The 23,497-nt window shown below is 34.3% G+C and overlaps 1 protein-coding gene across 9 annotated transcripts in view; it reads right to left on the reverse strand.

The window, feature by feature from the left end:
- Positions 1-23,497, reverse strand: part of PDE1A (phosphodiesterase 1A) — a 317,348-nt gene that overhangs the window by 34,885 nt on the left and 258,966 nt on the right. For all 9 annotated transcript variants that reach the window (XM_081052536.1, XM_081052539.1, XM_081052538.1 and 6 more), the window contains 4 exons: positions 18,308-18,408; positions 10,672-10,797; positions 7,506-7,607; positions 7,275-7,395 (listed from right to left, as the gene is read on the reverse strand). In XM_081052536.1, coding sequence (XP_080908662.1) covers positions 7,275-7,395; positions 7,506-7,607; positions 10,672-10,797; positions 18,308-18,408 — 450 coding nt within the window. The remainder of the gene's footprint in view (positions 1-7,274; positions 7,396-7,505; positions 7,608-10,671; positions 10,798-18,307; positions 18,409-23,497) is intronic.

Raw genomic sequence — 23,497 nt, forward strand, 5'->3', positions numbered from 1 at the left:
GAGTTGTCTGCCATGTGTGTTCCAGTCTTTCTCAACCACCTGTAAATCATCCATTGTCATTTCTGAAATCTAATAGACCTCTCACACCCGGCCTTTTTCTCCTTTGTGCAAACTGTCTTACATACCTAATGTTTCTTCACTGTCTTTGGAATTTTTATGCTTACATGAATTCCCCATGTGGATGTATTAGAAATTTGACTTTTCTCCTCTTAGTCTGTCTCGTTAATTTCATTATTAGCCCAGCGAGAAAAACTTAAAAGGTGAGAGAAAAAGTTAATTCATTTTTTTTAGCCCTCACAACAGATATATGCAGGGTCGACCTTCCTACAGATGGAGTGAGAGGAGAGATTTCATATTCTATTTACTTCTTGTACCTCACAATTGATTTAGAATATTAAATTTCATCTGCTAAAGCACATTGAATGCTAACGTGCTTTATTTATTTAATTTATTTATAAATATTTCAAAGTGCTATTTATTCTTTAGGGTGAATAAAGGCTATAAGTGCTTAATTAGTAGGGGGCTCTGTAGCCAGACTCTGAAGGCACCGGAAACCCAATAAGACAAGGAAGAGAACTACTAAAGGAGAAGAAAAGATACGTAAACAGAAAGTTAGATCCCCTAAGTATAAATTTGACAAAGGTTACAATTTTCCTTACTCTGTCTCTAAATAAAAACATTTACTTTCCATTGAGATGAAATCAGAAGTCAAAGAAACAGACATTCTATAAATCAACTAGTTTTTCATGAAGGTTTTACTTTCATTTGATGGTTCTGCCTTTAGGAGGCCAAAAATATACTTTAAACTTAATATATACATATATATATATATATAATTTTCACACACACACAAACACACCGGGGGTGCCAAAAAATGTATACAAGTGTACAAGTATACATTTTGGTCAACGTTGCTCAAGCAGTAGTTTGCCATAATCAGAACTGTCTGGACGCTGATGGTAACCACTTTGATGGTTTGATCACCCCTTGTAATTGCAGAAGTCAAACATGACTTGTATTCATCTTTTGTTATCGATATTACAATTTTAATACAGTTTTCCTTTCTTATAATGTGCATACATATTTTTGGCATACATTTTTTTTGAGGATTTAATTGACAGTAGTGCCAAAAAACATATGCACATTTTAAGAAAAGAAAACTATATATATATATATATATATATATATATACACACATATATATATATGTGTGTATATATATATATATATACATATATATATGTGTGTATATATATATATATATATATATATATATATATATGTATGTATTCTGATGTGTCGATTCGTACAAGTGATTGGAGCAAAACTGTAGGGTCCTAAGGCCACTAAACTCAATTAACCAATGCTACTCAATTACAATTACACCCCTGGATCTCTGCATCTGTTCTTGCGGATGAGCCTTCATGTGAGGAGGTGGAGAAAGTGGCACCCTCAACATGGAAGCACTAAGCAGCCTAATGTGCTCAGGCCTGACAGATTATGCCCATCTAAGTTCCTTTGGAAGCTGTTGAGGCTTCTTTAAAAAGCCATGACAGAGACATAATAATTGTTTTTATGCTTTCTTAACAGTGTGAAATCCTTTGATAGCTGTCAACAAGGTGTCAAATGCAGTGAATGGCAAATTTCGTTTTCTTTTTTTGTATTTTCTCTGAAGTCAAAACAGTTTCTAGTTTTAAAGAAGTAAAGAAGATAGGAAAAAGTGAAGCATGAAATCTTGAGAAAGCTTTTGCACTGAAACCTAAGTTTTAATCTCAGAAGCAACATCAGCAACAAGCATACAGCAAGCTTCTGGTCACGGGTTTGGGGGCCACTGTAAGGCCAAGGGTAGAATTTGAGGGACCACTAGTTCTAGAGGGGATTTACTTGACGAAGGAGGAGCAGATGCCATACTTTAGCCTTCTTTGGACAACTTATTTAAGGGATTTAGGCCATCTAATTATCTTCCTGAATTCCTTCTAAAAATAGTGCTTCTAAATTCTATGAAAGCCATCAAAACAGTTTGAATGTTTAATGATTATTATAGCTTAACACATTCACTTTCAGTAAAATTTATGATATGATATGGTATAATTGTATTTTTGTGTTATAAATATTTTATAGAACATTAGTACATCTTGTATAATTGATGTTTACAACATTTTTATGCTTCTTAAAACTATAAGCTTTGACTTTTAAATTTTAAGCTATTATCCTGGCTCATAGCTACAGTACCTTATATTTATGAAAATGTTTTTGTTGTGTCTCTGAATTTGTGATGCCAGATTCTTGGCTGAGAGCATAATAACTAAATACATCTTTATTACTATGGGAAATACAATTTGAAGTAACACACTTTATACTATTTCTAGAACAATGAAGAAAATAAAGGTTCCTGAATCTACACAATTTAGGATAAACTAATCATTTTGACCTTCCAAATATTTTGTATTTCCAATTATTTGTTTCTTCTTGGCTGACAAGGTAATACCTATTGGTAAATACAGGTTTTACACAAACACTGAATTCTTTTCATGCATCACAAAACAAGTAGTTGAAAAGGGAAAAAAATCAGTTATTGGGTTCATATAGTATGAAGTATGAACAAATATTAATGGCAGTGACTATTTTTTAAACTTTAGTTGAATTAACTTCTCATCTTGTCAACCTAATATGCTATTCAAGAAGACAGTAAGAAACCAAAACCTGTCTTCCTTTACTAATGGTTATTTTCCTGGCTGGTACCTTCATCTCTACTCTTGGAGTTATATCAGTCATAGCTGCAATGAATGGAGTATCTTCTGAATGCACCCATTGCAGTCAAAGAGCAGAGGAGGCATAAACACTTAAAGAGAGGACATTAACTATATCATCACATCCCAGGTGTTCAGTGAAGTGTGCCTTGGAGATGAGGACCTGCTCTATCTCCTTTACCATCAGCTGCTTACTCAAGAGTCAGAAATAAGAGTTTTTCTAGACTGCAAATGCCGATCTCTTCTCAGTACAGTTTCCCTTGGCTTTAGAAGGTATACCTAAAGTAGTTACATCAAGAATTGGGGTAACATTGATGGGATTTTAAAAGATGATACAAATAGCTTGGTTTTACATTGGTTTGTCTTCCAGAAAAGCCACGTGTACAAAAATTCTTAATGTTTACTTAAGACCTTTTGTTAGATAAAATAAACTTGGTAGACAATTTAATACAAAATTGATTTAGAAATCAACACATCCCAAAATTTTTCTGGATATTTCTGAAACATCAAGTCATATATATATATATATACATATATATACACACACACACTCACATACATGTGTGCATGTATATGTGCACACATACATGCACACATAAATCTTCTTGATGTTCTTGCAAATTCTAAAAATCACCTTTCCCTTGAGTACTTTTTCTGATTTTTTAAAAATTTATATCCAGTCTCTAATTCTGTTTAAAATCTTATTGAATGGATTCTGAGTCTAGTGCTATATTTCCTATATCCTAGAGGAAAAGGAAAAATACTTCTCCTAATTGGCTACTTTTTAAACTTCATGATTGTGTGGAAAATGTGTTGGAAAAACTAGGGCTTACATTTGGGTTTCCTGAAGCCAAGTTTAATTATCTCTTATTTGCATTATTAAGCTTCTTATGTTTGCCCAATATACATAAAATACTTAACAAGGAACACAGAATGCTTACATTTGTACTGCAGCTGAGGACAGTAATGAGTCCTGGGCAGACCTTGCCTGATTTGTCTCAAATTCTGTAGCACAGACAATGGATCGCCTGACACCATATTTAGATTCTTAGTACATTCCAAAGGAATCAAGGAATATATTTTCAAATTGCTTCATGAACGTACTATTTTGACCGTCTGAGGTGAAAACCTCAGTCCCTTGGCTAAATGCCTAGCAAAAAGGGATCTCAGCACTGTAGGTTCTACAAACTGATAGTTTCACAGGTGGTGACGTGAAGATAAGCAAGAATAAGAAAAAACATGGAAGAACCATTGCACTCCTGCCAATTTCTAGGACATCTGCATAGTTACACTGATCTAGTTAAATAGTTTATGTCAAATACCCTCAGAACAAAGCATAAATCAAACAGTTTCAGATTCCTTGCTGTATCCACCTTCAAAGGGCTAGAATACGTGATATAGTAAGAACGATTTAGTAACTGAGTTAATGAAAGCACTTTACCTGTTGGAGTCAAGGTCATATTTTAGCATAAGTCTCATAAGGATAAACTTGTTTGCTTGTAAAACATGTTTGTTGGCAGGATAAACCCACTCATTTGACCTTTAACTCCACATTCTCCTGCTTTGCTTTACATGTTTCTGAAGGGGATTTGAAAGTGATTTACTTTTTAAAAATCTGGAGGCTGAGAACTAAGTATAAGATTCCATTATTAAAAACTAAAGTCCTAAACCAATTTATTATGATCTGAGAGGATTTTTGTAGTTGAAGAAAAGAGGCAATGCTAGCAGGGATAGTTTGATTTTACACTAGCCTGTACTAACACATACAATTTTTTTTTTCACTTTACTCTTCTTTGGGCTGTCAATACCATATTTTGCCATGTAGACTCATATGTAATGCTCACTTTTTTGCCCAAATTTGTGAGGGAAAAATAAGGATGCACATTATACATGGGTAGTACTAATTCTGTATGTATATAAATGTTTTAAATTGTTTTATTTATGCTTATGAGTTAAAAGTGTAATAATATATAAATAAATAAATGTTAAAATTCCTTTATAATACAAAAACAAGTACCTAAATATAAAAAAAAAATTAAATTAAAAATTAAAATGAAGGGGGGAGGGTGGTGGTAGAAGAGGGTAAACAGGGTCAAATATATGGTGATGGAAGAACTGAGTGGGGGTGAATACACAATGTGATACAGAAATCAATATTACAAAATCGTACACTTGAAACCTGTGTAATTTAACTAATCATTGTCATCCCAATACATTTCAATTAAAAAAAATTAAAACAAAAGATTTTTTCCCCTGAAAGTTTGGGCCAAATGTGTGGGTGTGCATTATACACGGCCAAATATGGTATATTGCCTTACATGTTAAGGTCATTCAAGCACAGACCGCCATTCCTGAACATTTTGCAGTTACACAAATGGCTATCATTGGTCACCCAGAGTTCTGTCAAAAAACAACAAAACAAAAACTTGACACCTCCTTCCTCTAAGTAACACAATCTGAAAAATGCAGATCACAAAAACAAGTGCCGTGATGTTATACCTATTCTAAAACTTGACCTTTTGTATTGGGTGTTTTTTAATCAGATATTCAGATATCTGAGTCACCGTTTATTAGGCACTGAAAATGACAAAGGAACTAAGCAGCCTTATGGAACGATTTCCCTCCAGCCTGAAATTCAAATGTCAAAAATCACTGCACGCTGGAAGCTTCATTATTAGTATCAGTCACATTTCTGGTAAATTCAAGATTAAGATAGTGGACTCCAAAAACATCTAGATTCATTTTTATACTTATCTGTGTTTCTCAAACATTTATATAATAAACTTATGTTTACTTAAAATATATTTAAGAAGGGTGGGAGGTGATTGTGAAGTCAAAAATAGTGCTAAACTTTAGAATGAAAGGGTTTTGTCAGAATTATTGGCCAGAGGAAGGCCGAGCCCCACAAACATGCAGAAGACAGTGCTCACTGAACCTCAGCCCACAAGTGATAATAAAAATGTCAACAATAAGAGGCTCCCTCGACCAGGAGTAGCTGTTCCATTTTAGCACAAGCCTCCCAGGTTTCATAACACGCTCAGGAAACTGTATAAAGACAGTAAAGTAAATCTGACAGGAGAAATAGAGGAATGCTCTCAGTCAGTGAGACAGTTTTGTTTAATTATTATTTTTTAATTATTTGTTTTTTTTTCAGTCAGAGTTGATATTCCATATTATTTTATATGAGTTTTAGGTGGACAGCACAGACAGTTTTAAACATCTGCTTTTCCAGAGAGGTGGATGATAAATAACCGTGTCTGTATTCATTTAATTATAAAATGAAATGTGATGCTACAGGAAAATAGAGGAAACAGAAGGCTGACATATGCGCTGTTTCCTCAATGCACAAGGGAGGGAACATCACTCTCTCAGTGGGGAAAACTTTCTTCCTTGTTTCACTTGAAGGGGTCCAAACCACATAACCACTAAGTATCGAAACATTCATGGAATGGCTCTGGGTAAATTCAGTTCGACATCTCAAAATTTAGCAAATGTGACACTTCTCTTTACTGAAAGACAGGAAGAAAATGTCCACATTAAATTGAATTTAAAATATTCTGACACTAAGAGAGGAATCACGGATCAATGACAACTGAAATTTAAGGGATTTGTTTCAAACAAATAGTAGTGGAGAAGATGAATTTGTAATATCTTTTAAAAAATATTAAAGTTATTTATATGCAGAAATAAAAAATCTAGATTTAATTTCATTGAATTCATTACTCTCACTGTTCTCTCAGGTAATCCTTGTCTGGTCTGATGCTAATAAAACACGGGGAAATATAAGTCATGATATTATTTGTAGATCTAACAGTAATTTTCAAGAGTCTCTGGGATTTAATAGAGACAGTTTTTTAACACAGTGATTTTTTTAGAGTTCTTTAAGTCATTGGTGAAGCACCTTTATTCTGATGTATTATTTTTGAAATCAAGGAAAAAAAATATGTACAAATTTTAACTGTATAAATTATGAACACACTTGTGTAACTAACACTCAAGATAGAAGATATTTCCATCAATCCCAGAAAGTTCTCTTAACGTCTTCCAGTGAATCCCACTCCATATAGGCACCCATTGTTCAGATTTCAATCTTCACAGATATTTTGCCAGTTTTTTAACTTCATATAAATGAATCATATATATAGTATGCATTTTCTGAATAACTTTCCCTAGGACTATGCAATACTATTTCAAAACAAACCATATGTCACATCCATTGACAATGGGTAATAGAAACCCATCATCCAAATATAGTAACGTATTTGGTCTTCTCTGTTTTCGGAATAGTTGTAAAATCAATGATAAATGTTAAAAATAAAGAACAATACTGAGATATCAAATAATCTGAAAATATAGAATTGAGTGATAGGAGACTCTTTATTATGATAATTATGTGACTCAAAGCAGATCCCCTGGATAGCCCCAAGAATGTATCCTGGCCAGTTGATAATAAGTCACCTTTTTTGAATGTCAATAGGCACAGTCAGCATTTCCAAAACTATTTGCAGAGTGTGAAAGACGCACCTGTCGGAAAAACTCCTCCATCAGGGCCATGGTCCACCGGTGGTGCAGCTGCCAGCATTTGGCTGGATGGCTGATGTCTGCTGCATGGAGAATCAGGGACATGGTTTTGGCTCTGTCGATCCTGTCAAACCAAGAACATACTCAAAGTATTAGAACAAAGTAACCAATTACAGTCCTTCCTGAGTCCAAACCCAAGGAACTTGAACATCACAAAATAAATAAATAACCTACCCTTCAGGCTGCTGCAAACTGTTTCTTATATTTTTAATTTGCTGGAAGTGACTCGACATGTCTGTAGACAAAACCATTTCAATTACTAGGTTCCGAAGATCCCTGTGAAGTCATCAAAAGGAAAAGTTCAGTTGGCTCTTTATTGTTCTCAAGTGGAACATTTCCTTAAACATCATGAATTACATTTTATGTTTAAGGGATATGAACACAAAAGAAGGCTACATTTTAATGTAAAACTGCTTATAAAAGTTTACATCATTTTACCTTTTAACTCTTGAAGACTTAGGAAATTGCCAGGAGAGTGATCTGTGAATGATGCTGTTTAACATCTCCCCTTCAAGAACTGGATGCTTTCCCCTCCCACACCTACACCCTTCCCCCACTCATAATTCTAAACTATTGTTTTCCTATCCAACGACGTAATTTTAAAGAAAAACTATTCTCAATGAAGTCTGTGCTATCAATAAAACCACGGCTATTTACTCAGTATGTATTCAGTCCAGGCAGTGTTCTAGGTGCTTTGTATAGGTATTATGACATTTAATCTTCATCACAACCCTGTGAGTGGGTATTATTATTTCCCACCACAAAAGCCCAAGTTCTTAGCCCAGTCACATAGCTAGTACATAGCACAGATAAGTTTCAACCCTCAAAGTTCCCACTACCAAAACTGGCTCTAAAACTCCTCCATTGTGCCAACCCTTCATCATTAGAACCCCAGAAAAACGAAGACTTGAAAGTGAGTGGCATTTCTCTGCTTAAGCTGTTGGGATCCTGACCGTAGAAAGAACTATCACTACTACTAAAAGTTTAACCAAGACACTAAATATGGTGACCATATCACACGGCCTATACATGAATAACTCATTCTCATGCTAAGTAGACAATAAGTCACCTCAGCACAGTTTTGCATGTTCCACAACTCATTGCTTGCTCAGTACAGATAGGTAAAATAGTTACTCATATGGGAAACCGTATTTTATTTTCATTCTGAGGTGTGGTCTGTGGAGGAAGCTGAATTAAAGGTGAGTGGTAAATATAAATTACAGTTTTGTGTCAAAGAACTTTACCTAAAGATGGTATAATCAAATTACTTTTTTTCTTTCTTTTTTTTTTTTTAAATCACATATTGGAGGCTCTTCCTGAAAATTATGGGTGCTCAGTTCAATTGGATTTTTATATGGGAGCCATGAGAAGTCAATACACTGATTGCTGTTCACGATATGAATAGCATGCTTAGAATACTTTTAGCCAAATATTAAAGGAAGGGACGTTATTAAAGATAATAAAATTTTTCTCAATTACACTTTTTTCTCTGAAATTCTGAGGAGACCCATATCACAACAGCAACTAAACCAACGTATTTATGTTAACTAAGGTGAAAGAGACTAAACTTTTATGAAATACATAAATCTCATATATACATTGTGCTTTTCAGATAACTGACCAGCACTGACTATTCTTTACACTATACTCCTATTTATATTTTAATTCTTGGTACAATGTTATCAAGTTTATATTAGCAAATAGATCTTTTATCGCTTTTTAGAAAGTGTTGGATCTATTAAATTGTACAATCTATATGATATGTATAGTATTTGTTAAAACAATTCTATAAAACCATTCAATTAGGATGACTCAGAAGTTACTGTATAGGAATTTACAAAATAATACAGGAATAAATTATTAGAATAAAATACTAAAGATATTAAAGAATATTGTGTAATGGGATAAAAATTACACTGAAATAGCAACAGAATTAACTTGAAGAAGGAACAGGTTTAATTCAAAAGAATAATAATTAATAATATAAATGTTACCTCTGGGAATGATAAGCGCTGCTGAAGAAATAAATATTCTAGATGTAAATAGTCAATCTTTCAGACCTTAGTTAATACCTCCAAACTTGTTTCCCTGCTTCTACAGTCGCCCCTTCTGTTCACATTGCCCAACAGCTGTTGATTTTAAATTCTTTTACAATTAGATCCTGGCCTTCCTAGGCTGGAAAACCTCATGGGCTATTGTTTCCTGCAGAATCAAATGAAAGGCCTGAACTGGGTTCCCAAAACAAAGTGCCCCCTTCCCCTCACATTAGAGATTTTCCTGAGATGCAAAAGCAATCTTGAAAAACCAGGAAGCTTCAGTATTTGGTAAAGTAACCATGGAACATTAGGGTTATTTTAAACCCTAAATTAACCTTTTATTTATTTTAAGGCAATTCTTGATTCCAAGTCACTTCTTTTATATGGAAATGTCTTTTTACCCTGATTTAAAGAGAGAGAGGAAAAAGGAAAAAAACTGCTATTTGCATTTAAATGGGAACCTTTTCAATCCATTAACTGGCTTAACAAGATCTTTGTTAAAGACAAAGGCTTTTTTTTTAATCATATAAGTAGGTGCCATAGAATATTAGGGATATACTAACACTAAAACATTCCCATGTTTATGTAAAATTTATATTTAACTGGATGTCCTTTATTTTTTATTTGCTAAATATGGCAACCCTACAGTCAAATGAAGGGATTGACGATGGCCAAGGGATCAAGAACAAACAAGGAAAAATTATGCTGAGTGATAGGGGTGCATGGTGTTATTTTCTCCTACATGGCAAGGGGTATCACCATTCTATGTAATTGTTTTTCAAGCAGACTGATGCCTTGTAGAAGAAACACGTAAGATTTCCTTCTATATTTGAGCCATTTTGATGTATTATATTTGTAATGTTTCCCTCCAAATAGTGAATTCTTTATTTTTTCAAAAAAAGCTAAATTCCATGTACAGAAAAGTAATACGTGAAGGCATCAATATGACCCTAATTATCTGAATTTATGTAGGACCACATTATGGTACAATTGACCAGAGTTCCATTCCAGACAATATGTAATTATGTATCTTAAAGTATCTGTTTTGTGGTGTGTAGTCTTACAGATTGGCTATCATACATATAGATGTTGAATTGGCCTGGAAATACTTCAGCTCCATCTAACACAGCCCGGCTCCTGAACAGTTTTCTAGGTAAATCCTCAGATTCATCTAGTCAAAGAATGTTGAGTTTGTACTAGGAATAAGGGATTGACTTTCATCTTTAAGGTTTTCTTCACGTTAAATCACATAATTTAACTTTTTTCTGAAGTTTAATTTCCTCTAGGTTTCCTCTGAAACTCACCTCCAGTCATCTTTAGACAAATTTATCAAGACATTCATTTCTTCTTCTTGCATAAGTCGGTAAGCTGCACTCACATGGTGATTCTCAAGGACGGATCGATCATTATATAAAACGGCAACATCTGACCTAAGAATTAAAAAAAAAAAAAAGGAAGAAAAAGCCAAGTAGAAAATTTCATTAGACTTCATGCATGAGTGTCTAATAAAAATACTCAAGTTATAAGACATCTCATCAGTAAAAGCCCTGCAACTGAACATCTAAATTTATAGAAGTACTTAGTTTCTTTTTTAATTTTTTTTAATGTATGACAATTTTCTAAAAAATAGCCTTTATTTTTTAGAGCAATTTTAGGTTCAAAGCAAAATGGAGCAGAAGGTACAGTGTATATATGTACCTATATATGTATATACAGTGTATATACAGAATATATTTGCCATATGTTCCCTGGCCCCAAACATGCATAGCCTTCCGCATTACCAACATTCTCCACTACAATGGTACATTTGTTATAATTGGTGAATCCACATTGACACATCATTATTACCCAGAGTCCATAATTTACATTAGGGTTCACTCTTGGTGTTGTATATTCTATGGATTTTGACAAATTTATAACGACTTGTATCTACCATTATAGTACCATATAGAGTATTTTCACTGCCCTAGAAATCCTCTGTGTTCTGCCAATTCATCCCTCCCACGTCCTTAACTCCCTGCAACCACTGATCTTTTTATTGTCTCCATTTTCTGCCTCTCCACAGTACCATATAATTGGAATCATACAGTATATAGCCTTTTCATACTGCTAGTTTCACTTAGTAATATACATTTAAGTTTCCTCCCTGTCTTTCCATGGCTTGATAGCTCAAGGCTTTTTAGTACTAAATAATATTGCACTGTTTGATTATGTCACCATTTATTTACCCATTCACCTACTAAAGGGCATCTTAGTTGCTTCCAAGTTTTGGCAATTATGAATAAAGCTGCTACAAATATCTGCATGCATGCTTTTCTTGTAGATATAAGTTTTTAACTCCTTTGGGTAAATACCAAGGAGCACGGTTGCTGGATCACATGGTAAGAGTATATTTAGTTTTCATAAGAAACCATCAAACTGTTTTCCAAAGTGGCTGTACTAATTTGCATCCGCACCACCAATGTGTAATAGTTGCTGTGGCTCCATATCCTTGCCACCATTTTGTGTCATCAGGGTTCCAGATTTTGGCCATTCTAATAGGTGTATAACAGTGATTCGTCATTGTTTTAATTTGCATTCCACTGATGACATATGGTGCGCAGTGTCTTTTCATCTGCTTATTTGCCCTCTGTGTATCTTCTGTGGTGGGGTGTCTGGTAAGCCTCATTTTTAAATCAGAGTCTTTGTTTTCTTATTGTTGAATTTAAAGAGTTCCTTGTATATTTTGAATAACAGTCATTTATTAGATGTATCTTTTGTAAATATTTTCTCCCAGTCTGTGGCTTGTCTTCTAATTCTTTTGATTTTGTCTTTCACAAGAATGTTTTTGTTTTTAATGAAGTCCAGCTTATCAAATTCTGTCATAAATTGTGCCTTTGGTGTTGTGTCTAAAAAGTCACTGTCACACTCAAGGTCATCTAGATTTTCTCCTATGTTATCTTCTAGGAGTTTTATAGTTTTGCCTTTTACACTTAGGTCTATGATCCATTTTGAGTTTGTTTTTGTGAAGAGTGCAAGCTCTGCGTCTAGATTCTCTCTCTCTCTCTTTTTTTTTTTTTTTTTTGCATGCGGATGTCCAGTTGTTCCAGCACCATTTGTTGCAGAGACTATTGTTGGTCCATAGTGTTGCCTTTGCTCCTTTGTCATACATTTGTGAATTTATTTCTGGGTTGTCTTTTCTGTACCACTGACCTATTTCTCTGTTCTTTCACCAATACCACTGTCTTGATTATGATAGCTTTATTGTAAGTCATGATGTTGGATAGTATCAATTCTCTAACTTTGTTCTTTTACTTCAATACTGTGTTGGCTATTTTGGATCTTTTGCTTCTCCATATAAACTTTAAATCTGCTTATTGATATCTGCAAAATAAGTTGCTGGGAGTTTGATTGGGACTGCACTGAAGATATAGATCAACTTGAGAAGAACTAACACGTTGACAATATGGAGTCTTCCTATCCAGGAACATGAAATACGTCTCCTCTTACTTCTTTGAATAATTTCATCAGAGTTTTTCAGTTTTGCTCAGATAGATCTTGTACATATCTTGTTAGATTTATAAGTACTTCTTTTTTTTCTTGGTACTAATATAAATGATATCATGATTTTAATTTCAAATTCCACTTGTTCATTGCTTGTATATAGGAAAGTGATTAACCTTTTATCCTGCAATCTTGCTATAATTGGTTATTAGTTCCAGCAGTTTTTTTGGTTGATTTTTCTGGATTTTCTGCAGAGACTAGCATGTCTTCTGTGAATGAAGACAATTTTTTTTCCTTCTTTCCAATCTGTATCCTTTTTTTGGTGTGTGTGTGGGGGGGCATCTAGGACTCCAAGTATGATGTTGAAAAGCAGTAATGAGAGGGAGACATCCTTGCTTTGCTCCTGATCTTAGTGGGAAAGCTTCAAATTTCTCAGTGCTAAGTATGATGTTAGCTGTAGGGGTTTTTTTTGGAGATATTCTTGATCAAGTTGAGGAACTGCCTCTCTATTCCTAGTTTACTGGGCAGTCTTATCATGTGAGGGTGTTGAATTTATCAAATTATTTTTCCTCATCTATTAATATGATCATATGACTTTTCATTTTTAGCCTATTGTATAATAGATTACCTTAACTGATTTTCAAATGTTGAACCTGGAACAAAGCCTACTTGGTACTAAATAATATATTTTAAATATGTTTATGCCTTCTCCATTCCAATTGTAATTCAGTTACCTGTGAGATAATCTAGATATGCCAATGAGAGAGAAAAAATTACCTAACATTCTTATTCACTCAGTGACCAAAGCAGCCTCTTTGTATTCCTTCCAGAGAGTTGATTACCACCCTCATTCCCTTGAACTAAAATTATTTGGGGCAGAGGGCAGAGGGGATAATGAAAATCATATTTATAATTCTACTTTTTTCCCCTTATAATGTTGTGATTCAAATTGAATATTATATTCTTTAGCCTTAAATTAAACTGGGGAACCATTCTTTAAACAAAATTTAGAACTTATGTTGGATAATGACCAATTTATAATGAATATTGTCATTTTAAATGATGAATTCATCAAGGAAAACCTTTTATTTCTCAATTGTCTGTATTTTCATATCATTTGATCATCAAATAAGCTACTTCAAGTTGCATTGTTGAACTTGGTCTTCTAGCAAAAAGTGTGAAATATTCCAAGTATTCTTATCTCTGTATAATGGAGCCCTTGCTTCTCCTTTCTTATCCTCTTAAGTTTCCAGACCATTTTGAAAGTGTGGAATGGAAGCAGAGCCACTGTGTGTAATGTATTAAAATGGTGAACCCATCCATATAAGTTGGCAAATTGGAAGTAGGCAGCAAAAATACCAATTGGAGGTAGGCAACAAAAATATGTATCTTCTTAGTAGATACATATTCTGTCAGCACTAAAATTGCCTCATTAAGACTTACTGTTTTAGGCTTTTCAGTGGGTAGAGTCTTAGTTATAAACTAGCACTGACCCTACCACTGAATGTTTACCAAAGAGTATCCAAGGACAAATAAAACAAAGAACTAAAGAAACTGGGCTCCTGTTGCAAGCAACATATTGGAGATCTGTATCTAATAGTCTGCCAGATAAACCAAGTGTTATTATTATTAATCCAATGAAGGGGAAATGACCTATCAGGCAGTAGAATAATTACTTACTCTTTTATTTCTATCACTTCATAAAAGTAGAATAACATATGTAGTTAGCTAATAGCACATAGTTCCAAAATATATTTTCTTTTAATAATTTCAGCTATGGTCTAAAAATTACATAGCCAATAATCATAGCTCAGTACACAGAAAACTGAACTAGCAAAGCGTATATGTAATCCTTACTTAAGAGAAAATTGAATGTATCTTGCCCAAGTATCTCCAGAAGTTCGCTGAGATCATAGAAAAAAACTGTAATTTGTAAATCAAATATTATTACCATTATCACTTGTATGGCTTCAAATCTAGCCATGGCACTTCTGCCAGGGATATTAAAAGATATGGCTCCAAATATCACTGTCTTTACCTTTTGGCAACAAGAAGAGCTATGTTTCTGAACCAGATTTAGCGTGAAATCATATATAGCAAAGTATGTATGATTTTGTCTCATAAATCTAATGGGATGCTGAGAATACAGCATCATCTTAATGTTTGACTTCTAAGAAAAGAACAAGACTCTAAGCAACATCCAGTATCCATGGTAACGTGTAGCTCGGTATTTTCACAAAGAACTTATTTGCATTTATTTACACTTGCAAAGATTTCATGAATTATAATATCTATATTGAACTTAAATCTAGCCTTGAACTATGTTTTAAATTATTTTTCAGTCATTTTGCATTATCCAGGAACTAGTTTCTCATAATAGGAAAGCACTCTAAGTCCGAGTAACGGTGAATAATATAAAATGCAATGGAATCATTGACATCTGTGACATCAGACTTCGTTCTCCTTGGATATAATGTGAAGGTGATAGTGATAATTTTAAAAAGCACATTATTTTTTTGCATTTGTGGTCACTACAACTTTTTGTTCATAAAATTTTCAAGTTCTGATAAAAGTAACACATTAAATAATTCATCTTGGTAAGTCATTTATAAGAAAATAAATAAAACACTAGACTTTCCCCCCTTTTATAGCTTCTCAATATAAAAACAGAAAAAGAAAAATGATTTTTCCTCCTTCTTCTCTTTCTTCTCCTCCTCCTTTTGTCCATCTTCACCCCCTACTCTGCAGTCCAAAGTATAAAAAAATTAGGACTCTTCATTCATTTGTAAATGATTGGTCCAAAGAAAGCTAGAAACGATAGCCTAACACTGTTGCTAGAGAAGGCCAGTCCACTGCCTTCACTTTTCAAAGTAGAAAGAGCAAGAAATATTCATTGTAAACAAATTATTTGCTGCCTTCTCCAACTTCCCCAAACTGTTGTCCCATACAGGCCCCAACTCAGTAATGAGCTGTCTTTAATTAAAATCCCACTCACTATGGATTGAGTAGATGTACAAGAGCCTTTGATAAGAAAAAACCATCCACATAGTTTACTTTTACTTTGATGTTTAACACAAATAAAAACAAAACAACATTCTAAACTCTACAGATGGACATGGAGGTTAATAACATTCCCTGCCTCTAACCCAGAATTCCGGCTCTTCCTTTTCCTTCATGTTCTGGCAACCTGGGGGATTCTGGGCATAGACAGAATGCCTTCTGCGATATTTCATTGTGTGAATTTCAGCTCTTCCTCTGTCTCCATTAAGGCAGCCATGATTTCTAAGCCTATCCATTTCAGGCTATACGGGTTTGGGACTATTATCTGCCTGCCCCTGGACATGGGAGCAGAGACGTGTATGTAGACTGCACTGAGAGTGAGTGCCCCTCTTCTGAGCTTCTCAATCCTGCTACTGCCATCAGCTGACTGTGTGCATATAAACAGGTGATGTCACCTCTAGAGAAATGTGCTTTTTTCTTTTTTAGATTGTGAGGTTTAGGCCAGATGATCCATAATATGGATCTCAGTCACTTTAGGGTCCCTTGAATGTCTAAAATGTCTAATATTTTAATAAAGTGTTTCCCACATCAATAAAATAACTTCCTATAACTGGAAAATCAGTTGTTAGAAATCACTAATAAAAAACAAAACAGACTACACAAAAACCTGCACATGAATATTTATAGCAGCTCTATTCATAAGTGCCCAAATTTGGATATCCTTCAATAGGTGAATAAGTAAATAAACTCTGGCACATCCAGACAATAGAATATTGTTCAGCAATGAAAGACATGAACTATCAAGCCATGAAAAGATATATAGATATATAGGAGTTTTAAATGCATATTGTCAAATGAAAACAGACAGTCTGAAAAGGTTTCATATTGTATGATTTCAACTATGTGACATTTTGGAAAAGACAAAACTATAATGACATTAATAAGATCAATGGTTGCCATAGGTAAAGGGGAGGAAAGAAGGGAGGAAAGAAAAGGTGAGGCACAGGGGACTTTTAGTGTAGTTGAATTATGGTGTGTGATACTATAATGGTGTATACATGGCGTTATACATTTGTAAAACTCATACAATGTATAACATAAAGAGTAAACCCTAGTGTAAACCAGGGATTTTAGTTACTAATAATGTATCAATATTAGTTCATTGATTGTAACAAATGCACCTCACCAGGGCAAGATGTTAACACTAGGAGAAATTGTGGGGTGGAGGGAGCGGATATATGGGAGCTCTGTACTTTCTGTTCAATATTTTTGTAAACCTAAATCTGCTCTAAGAAATAGAGTTTACTAATTTAAAAGAATGAACAAATTGAAAAACAACTAGGTTTATTTTTCCCACAATAAGAATAGTGAGTTCTACAGTGGTTCCAGAAAGATATCGGTCAGTCCACTTACATCTCCATCTTAAACAGCTCTAATAGTGAAAGGCAGACATTTCAGGGATCCTGTGGATATCAATGACCCTGATGGGTCCTACACCAAATTCTGCCTCCCAGCCACTAAGATCTCTGTACAACCAAAAAAGTACAGAGCACTTTTCTATTATGGACTGCATTGTATACTTTGAACATTTATATGTTGAAGTTCTAACTCCCAGTCCCTTAGAATATGACTGTAATTTAAGATAAGGCCTGTAAAGAGGTAATTGAGGTTAAACGCAGTCATAAGGGCGAGGCCCTATCACTACTGGTGTCCTTCTAACAGGAAGAGGCAGGAGGGCTGCTCCCACACAGAGACATAGCCATGTGAGGACACTGCAAGAAGGCAGCCATCTGCAAGCCGAAGAGAGAGGTCTCAGAAAAAACCCAACCTGCTGACACTTTGATTATAGACAGTCTCCAAAACTGTGAGAACATTTCTGTTATGTAAACCACCCAATCTGTGGTATTTTGTGATGTTGGCCCTCACAGACTAATACACCTCTACTCTGGTATTTTGATTGTAATAACTGCCATCATCATCATCATTTAAAAAATACCATTTTCCAATTATGTTAAATGTAACACTTCAAACTAATCTAGAAGTAAGATTTCTTCGATTTTTTAGATTTTTTCTCCAGAAGTGCAAGTTTATTACTCTCAAGTATATAATGACACCAAACTGTTTCCTTAAACAATAAGTTGCAAAATTTGTCTCAGTGAATAAATATCTGACTTGTAGAATAGTTTGGAGTGTAAATTCTGGGTAGAGAAAAATTATCTTACACATTTTTATGTTCTTTAAATTGCTAAATATACCATAAAATATATACAAGATTCTTAATAAATAATGGTTGATTCACTTAAATGCTTGCAGCTTAAGGAATTTTGCCAACATTTATTAAACCTATTCTTATTAGACATCATCATTATTATGTTTAAATCCTCTTAAGATAAGTCATATGCAGGAAAACACATTTCAAGTTTTAACTAAGAAATGTTAATACTTTATCTAGCTTACCTTGTCTGAATATGGAAGTTGTTTGTGGTTCCTGTATGCTCGTAATCATGGATGGCAGCAGCAAAGACCATTGCTAAAATTTCCAGTTCAGTGAGCCAGTGCTAGTAAATTAAAGAAAAATTCCAACATGTTTAGAAAGCAGAGGTCATGTTGTCATTCTACAAAAATTTTCAGTGCATCCAGTATAAGTAATCAGAGAAAATTGTTTTATTTATTTTAAATAATTTTTTTCTATTTTACCTCAGTTAATTGTACATAAAACAAATACTTCATGAGGTCAATGATTGTTTCATGGCATTTAAGTTCAAAATTCAAACATTATAATTTTCTTTGGAAAAAGAGTAATTTTTTTATGATTTAAAAATGTGAACCCTGACTAGATTTTTGAATTCATAGCCTTACCAGTTTGGGTTCCCATGAAATCAACCACAGGTTAGTGATTTTTAACATATAGCTCATACATTAGTAAAATGTCTTTTAGCTTAACTTTTGTAGAAGACCTTATTATGAGAAAATTTTCCAAAATATTCACTTTGCTCATGAGAGAAACTGAACTTAATTTACGTATTTAAAGATTTAGAAGTTTCCAAGAATTTACCACATTTGTTTTTCATGAAACATATAGCCTATGACTGTGCAAATTAAACTTAATAACAATGAAAGATTAAATGCTTTCACATAAGATCCAGACAACCTGTTTCATGTACATTGTACCTTTTTGTTATCAATTGGATGGTTTAGCAAAAATTCCATTACTATTATAAGTCCACTTGGGTAATTCAATGGTTTCTTTACCACCTGTGTTTCTCTTCTACTGCACTGCCAAATACATAAGCACATGGGATTATTTAATTAAAAATAAAGTGAAGTTCCCTTTCACAGTCACAGTAGCCACATTTCAATGGCTCAGCAGTCATGTGTGTCATGTGTGTCAGCTGTAGAATATTATCACCAAAAGTGCTGTTGGACAACACCGTAGGTAGAAGGTGTCACCTGAGGCTAGGAATGGAGGACCCAAAATGACACGAGGCTTGCTCTTAGGGTCTTATTCTGTACACTTGAAACAATTAAAGACCTTGCCCAAAGCAACAGAAAAATATAAACTACAAACATAGGTGATGAAAGGTCACAGAAAAAAGATGCAGTAGAAAGGCAGACAGATGTCGATTTGGCAGCAGTGGATCTTGGAATCAGGATGGACAGAAATTGGGAGCTAACTGCAAGGTTGGGAACAGAGATTCTAAAGACCAAATGTAGAATGATACTATAGATGTCTATATGAAAATGGAATTACCAGTAGTAAAATCATGTTGGAGAGTCAAGTGAAGTGAGATTGGAAACAGAGTTCAGAGCATGGGAAACAGTTGATTGACTACCTTAATTAGAGCTGATGAGTTTGGATTTTGCATAAAAGGCAAGAGGGAGCTGATGTAGGTCCATGAGTAAAAAAATGAAGGAGGTGACAAACGTTGAGTCTCACAGTTGCTGAAGGCATGCTCTTATTAATCTTTGCTTGTTTCATAAAAGCTATCATGGCACTTGGCCTTTAATAGGAACTTAATATTTGCCTGTTGAATTGAATTTCACCAGTTTTGCATTAGGAGGATGTAATAGGGAGTAGTGGGAAAAGACTGTGAAATCAGACAATCCTGGTTTTAAATCTTGGTTAATCCTCAGGCAAATAAGTTATTTTCCCTCTCTGCCATAGTTCCCATGAAAATAGAATGAGTGATCATTTCCCTTTGGGTTTTAGAAGTTTATAGTTAAATGTATGCACTGTGCCTATTGCAAGTCTTGTCATATAGTAAAATACAGAATAAGTGGCATTTTACTAAACTTATTACCTTAAACACGTTGTTTAAGTCATTGAATCTAGAAAATAAGTGAGCTAACATATCTTTACTGATTGAAATTCAAGAATAAATACCTCACAGTTGGATGACTGAAGCAGAAATGATTTTCAGAACCAAAGGGAATTGATATAACTAGCTATTCTGTGTTTATAGGTGCATTTAATTCTGAGGCATTAAAAGAAAGAAAACGACCTTATTAAAGGCCTGTTTTAGAGGCTTGACTGGGACTTAGCCTCCAATGTCTCCAGTGAGACTGGAATTAAGTATCATGAAATGAAGAGCAATTTAAGTTAAACCAGTTTTTGTACTCCTAGAAACCCATTGTTTTATTAAAGAAAATTGTTCCTAGAAAAAAAAATCACCTATTTTTTTAAGTATTTCCTATTGGTTATAGTTAAGATTTACAGATTTAACTATGATTTTTAAAATAAGCAACATTCACTATCTACTACGTTAATGTAGAATATGACGCTGAAATTGTAAAAAAAAGAGTTAACTAGGAAGTCAGAAATGGATTTAAATGTATAGATTATCTCATAAGTATTTAAAATTATTATCTTTCTAGCTGTCAAAATGGATTATACATATGTTTTCAGTGTTTAGTCTCATCAATCTCTGCTTCCCATAAATAGTACTTCCTCCATGAATCCTCTTATTTATAACCACACTGTGGTCGTAACGACGAAGTTTACATTATAAAATCATTTGGGAAAAGAGAGACACATTGAACCTGAACACTTATTTAAAAGAAAATCTATTTTGTTTAGTGAAAATAGAATGTGGGCCTGATATCAGCTCCTTAGTTGCCAATTCATTTTATTCTGGGGTCAAATGAGACTTCTATGTCAGAACACAGATGCTTAAATTCATAGATTTTGTAAACGATTCAAGCCAGGGAGAATGAAGCTGAATCATATCATTCTTCTCAACTACAGTGGTGGTCAGTACCTAACTGAGTTTCTTTGGATTCCTGATGAGCAGAAATAAAGACACCTCCGGAACAACTGCTTCATTTAAACTGCAGGTTGCATTTTGCCCAGAGACATCCTCCGGTGGACTTACTCTAAAATGGGCAGCCCTCAAAGTGTGTCAGTAGGGAGAGTATCGACTGTACAATGATAATGGCAAGGAAGGAGAAGAAACTAACAATAACTGAACATTCTAATTAGATGGTGTCATTTTATTTTTATAACTGTCCTATGTACTAGGACATAAGTCAATATTTTTACCCTTACTTGGCAGATAACAAAGCTGAATGCTAAAGAAAAAAATCAACCTGTCAAAGGTCACATAACTCTCAAGTGTCAGAGCAGGAATTCAAAGCCAAATCTGTCTGATTCCAAAGTTTCTGTTCCTTCCACAGATCACAATATTTCTTCTCTGGATTACAATAGCATTCATTACTCAAGGGAGGTGATATGCTGAATACATTATTCTAAGGTTTCAGAAGCTTAATTTCTAGATAATTTAACTGGATATATTGATAGGTAGAAGCTAATAGAAATTTGATATAAGCAGGATGATGTAATTTTTATATCTGAATTATTTATTGTGTGTGTGTTCATGTGATAGAGAAAGTGTGTGTGTTTGTGTATAGGGCTTGGAGAATTTCAGGTCAGAAAATCACAGTGACCTAGTAGTTCCTGTGCGTCCCAAAGAGCATAAGTAACAACTTTTTAAGCCTAAATTATAGCCTGCACACTTTTTCCCCCACCGATATCCCTTTGAATAGGCTGAGGTAGTTTACTATAACTTACCTGGTATAGAAAGTGAGTAAATAATAATAATAATAATAATAATAATAATAATAACATCATATATCACATATAAGTTAATATCTTTAATAAAATAAGTTAATACTTTTTACTGATATTAGCGTATATGCCAACAGTTATTATGTTTCAGGAACTAGTTTAGTTGCTTTCATATATGATATCATTGACTCTTCTCCATCGTATTACAAGGTGATCTGTATTATTAACCACATTTTAGTGACAAGGGAACCAAAGTAGAGAGCAATGGAACAGTGTTTCAAACCTAGGTCTGACTGCCTTGAAAGCCTACATTCTTTCCATTCTTCCAAACAGAACAGAATTTCCACATCATTCGTAGCATAATGACATAGTATCAAATTTTCTGTAGATTGGAGAAAAACTGAGTCAGTCCCATGTATAGAAGGCTATTTTGGGGGTTAGTAAGTGGATTACAAGTTCCAAAGGAAAGAGATGTCAGGTCATCTCTCTTTCTCCTACTCTTAGTATCAGAGAGAACACAATGCCAGGAGACCTCAAATGCAAGTGTTCCCTTGCCAAGAGACATTTGGAGGTGGCTTGGCAACAAACACTCTGTGAAGCATTTGCTCTTCAGCAAATGGACTGAGCTACTCTCACCACTGTCACTGTGGCACAGAGCTACAAATTAATTAAGTGACAAAAGGAGAGAGAGGGAGACAGAGAGTGTACTAGGATCTGCTTTCCTCTGCACTGCCTACTCCCAGGCCTGAAGGTGTCCCGTACGACATTAACAAAAAGGACAATGGCTTCATCGCAATCCATTTCAGGCAATGGTCCTCTAAATATTGTGCAGGTGATGGGCTGCATTAGTCACCCAACAGTGTTGGGCTGCTACTTGGAGTGCTCCATAAATGTCACACTGATAAGACCATCCTGAAACAGCAGGACATCAACTAAACACTAAGAGTAAGTAACCCAGTCTTCTCTATCAAATCCGAGGTTTCAGCTAAATGAGTATTTCTACTGTAATTTTTATTCTATTTTAAAGACCAACGCATTCATATGTATGAAAATTAATCCTCACCTACCACCACTTTTTTCATCTAAAGGAAAACTGTTTAAACTAACTTTCCAAAAACTGTTAAGCTGGCCGTGCAACTTAGTTTGACAAAAGAGTCAATAAATGTATAAATTCATTGTGCCTTTCCTTTCACCATCTATCATAACATCTCATTACTCCCTTTAGTTTAAATGCATTTTCCTGATCCCGGACAACACTAACAATCTCTTTTTTGGTGATGGCCAAGCTAAGAGATAACTAAAGAGAGCACTGGTACTTTTTTGCTAATGGATGAGTAAAATCAGAAACAAGTTTTCAAACCAAACTTGCTAAAGTATAACAGTAAAGTTATAGTTACAATTAGTAAGTCCTTGTCTTAAAAAGTACCGGTGTAATCTTCATTAACAACTCCAACTTTCTAGAAGTCATGTCAGGCTGGGCCAGATTTCCCCAGTCTTCCAGAGAAGTTGGAATGGCTTGTTATAACCTGGAACAAGCTTTCCTTTGCAAGTCTGAGGATAGTCACATTCTGAATTTGAATTTC

This window comes from Rhinolophus hipposideros (genome assembly GCF_964194185.1).
Source record: "Rhinolophus hipposideros genome assembly, chromosome: 6".
Classification (NCBI taxonomy): Eukaryota; Metazoa; Chordata; class Mammalia; order Chiroptera; family Rhinolophidae; genus Rhinolophus; species Rhinolophus hipposideros.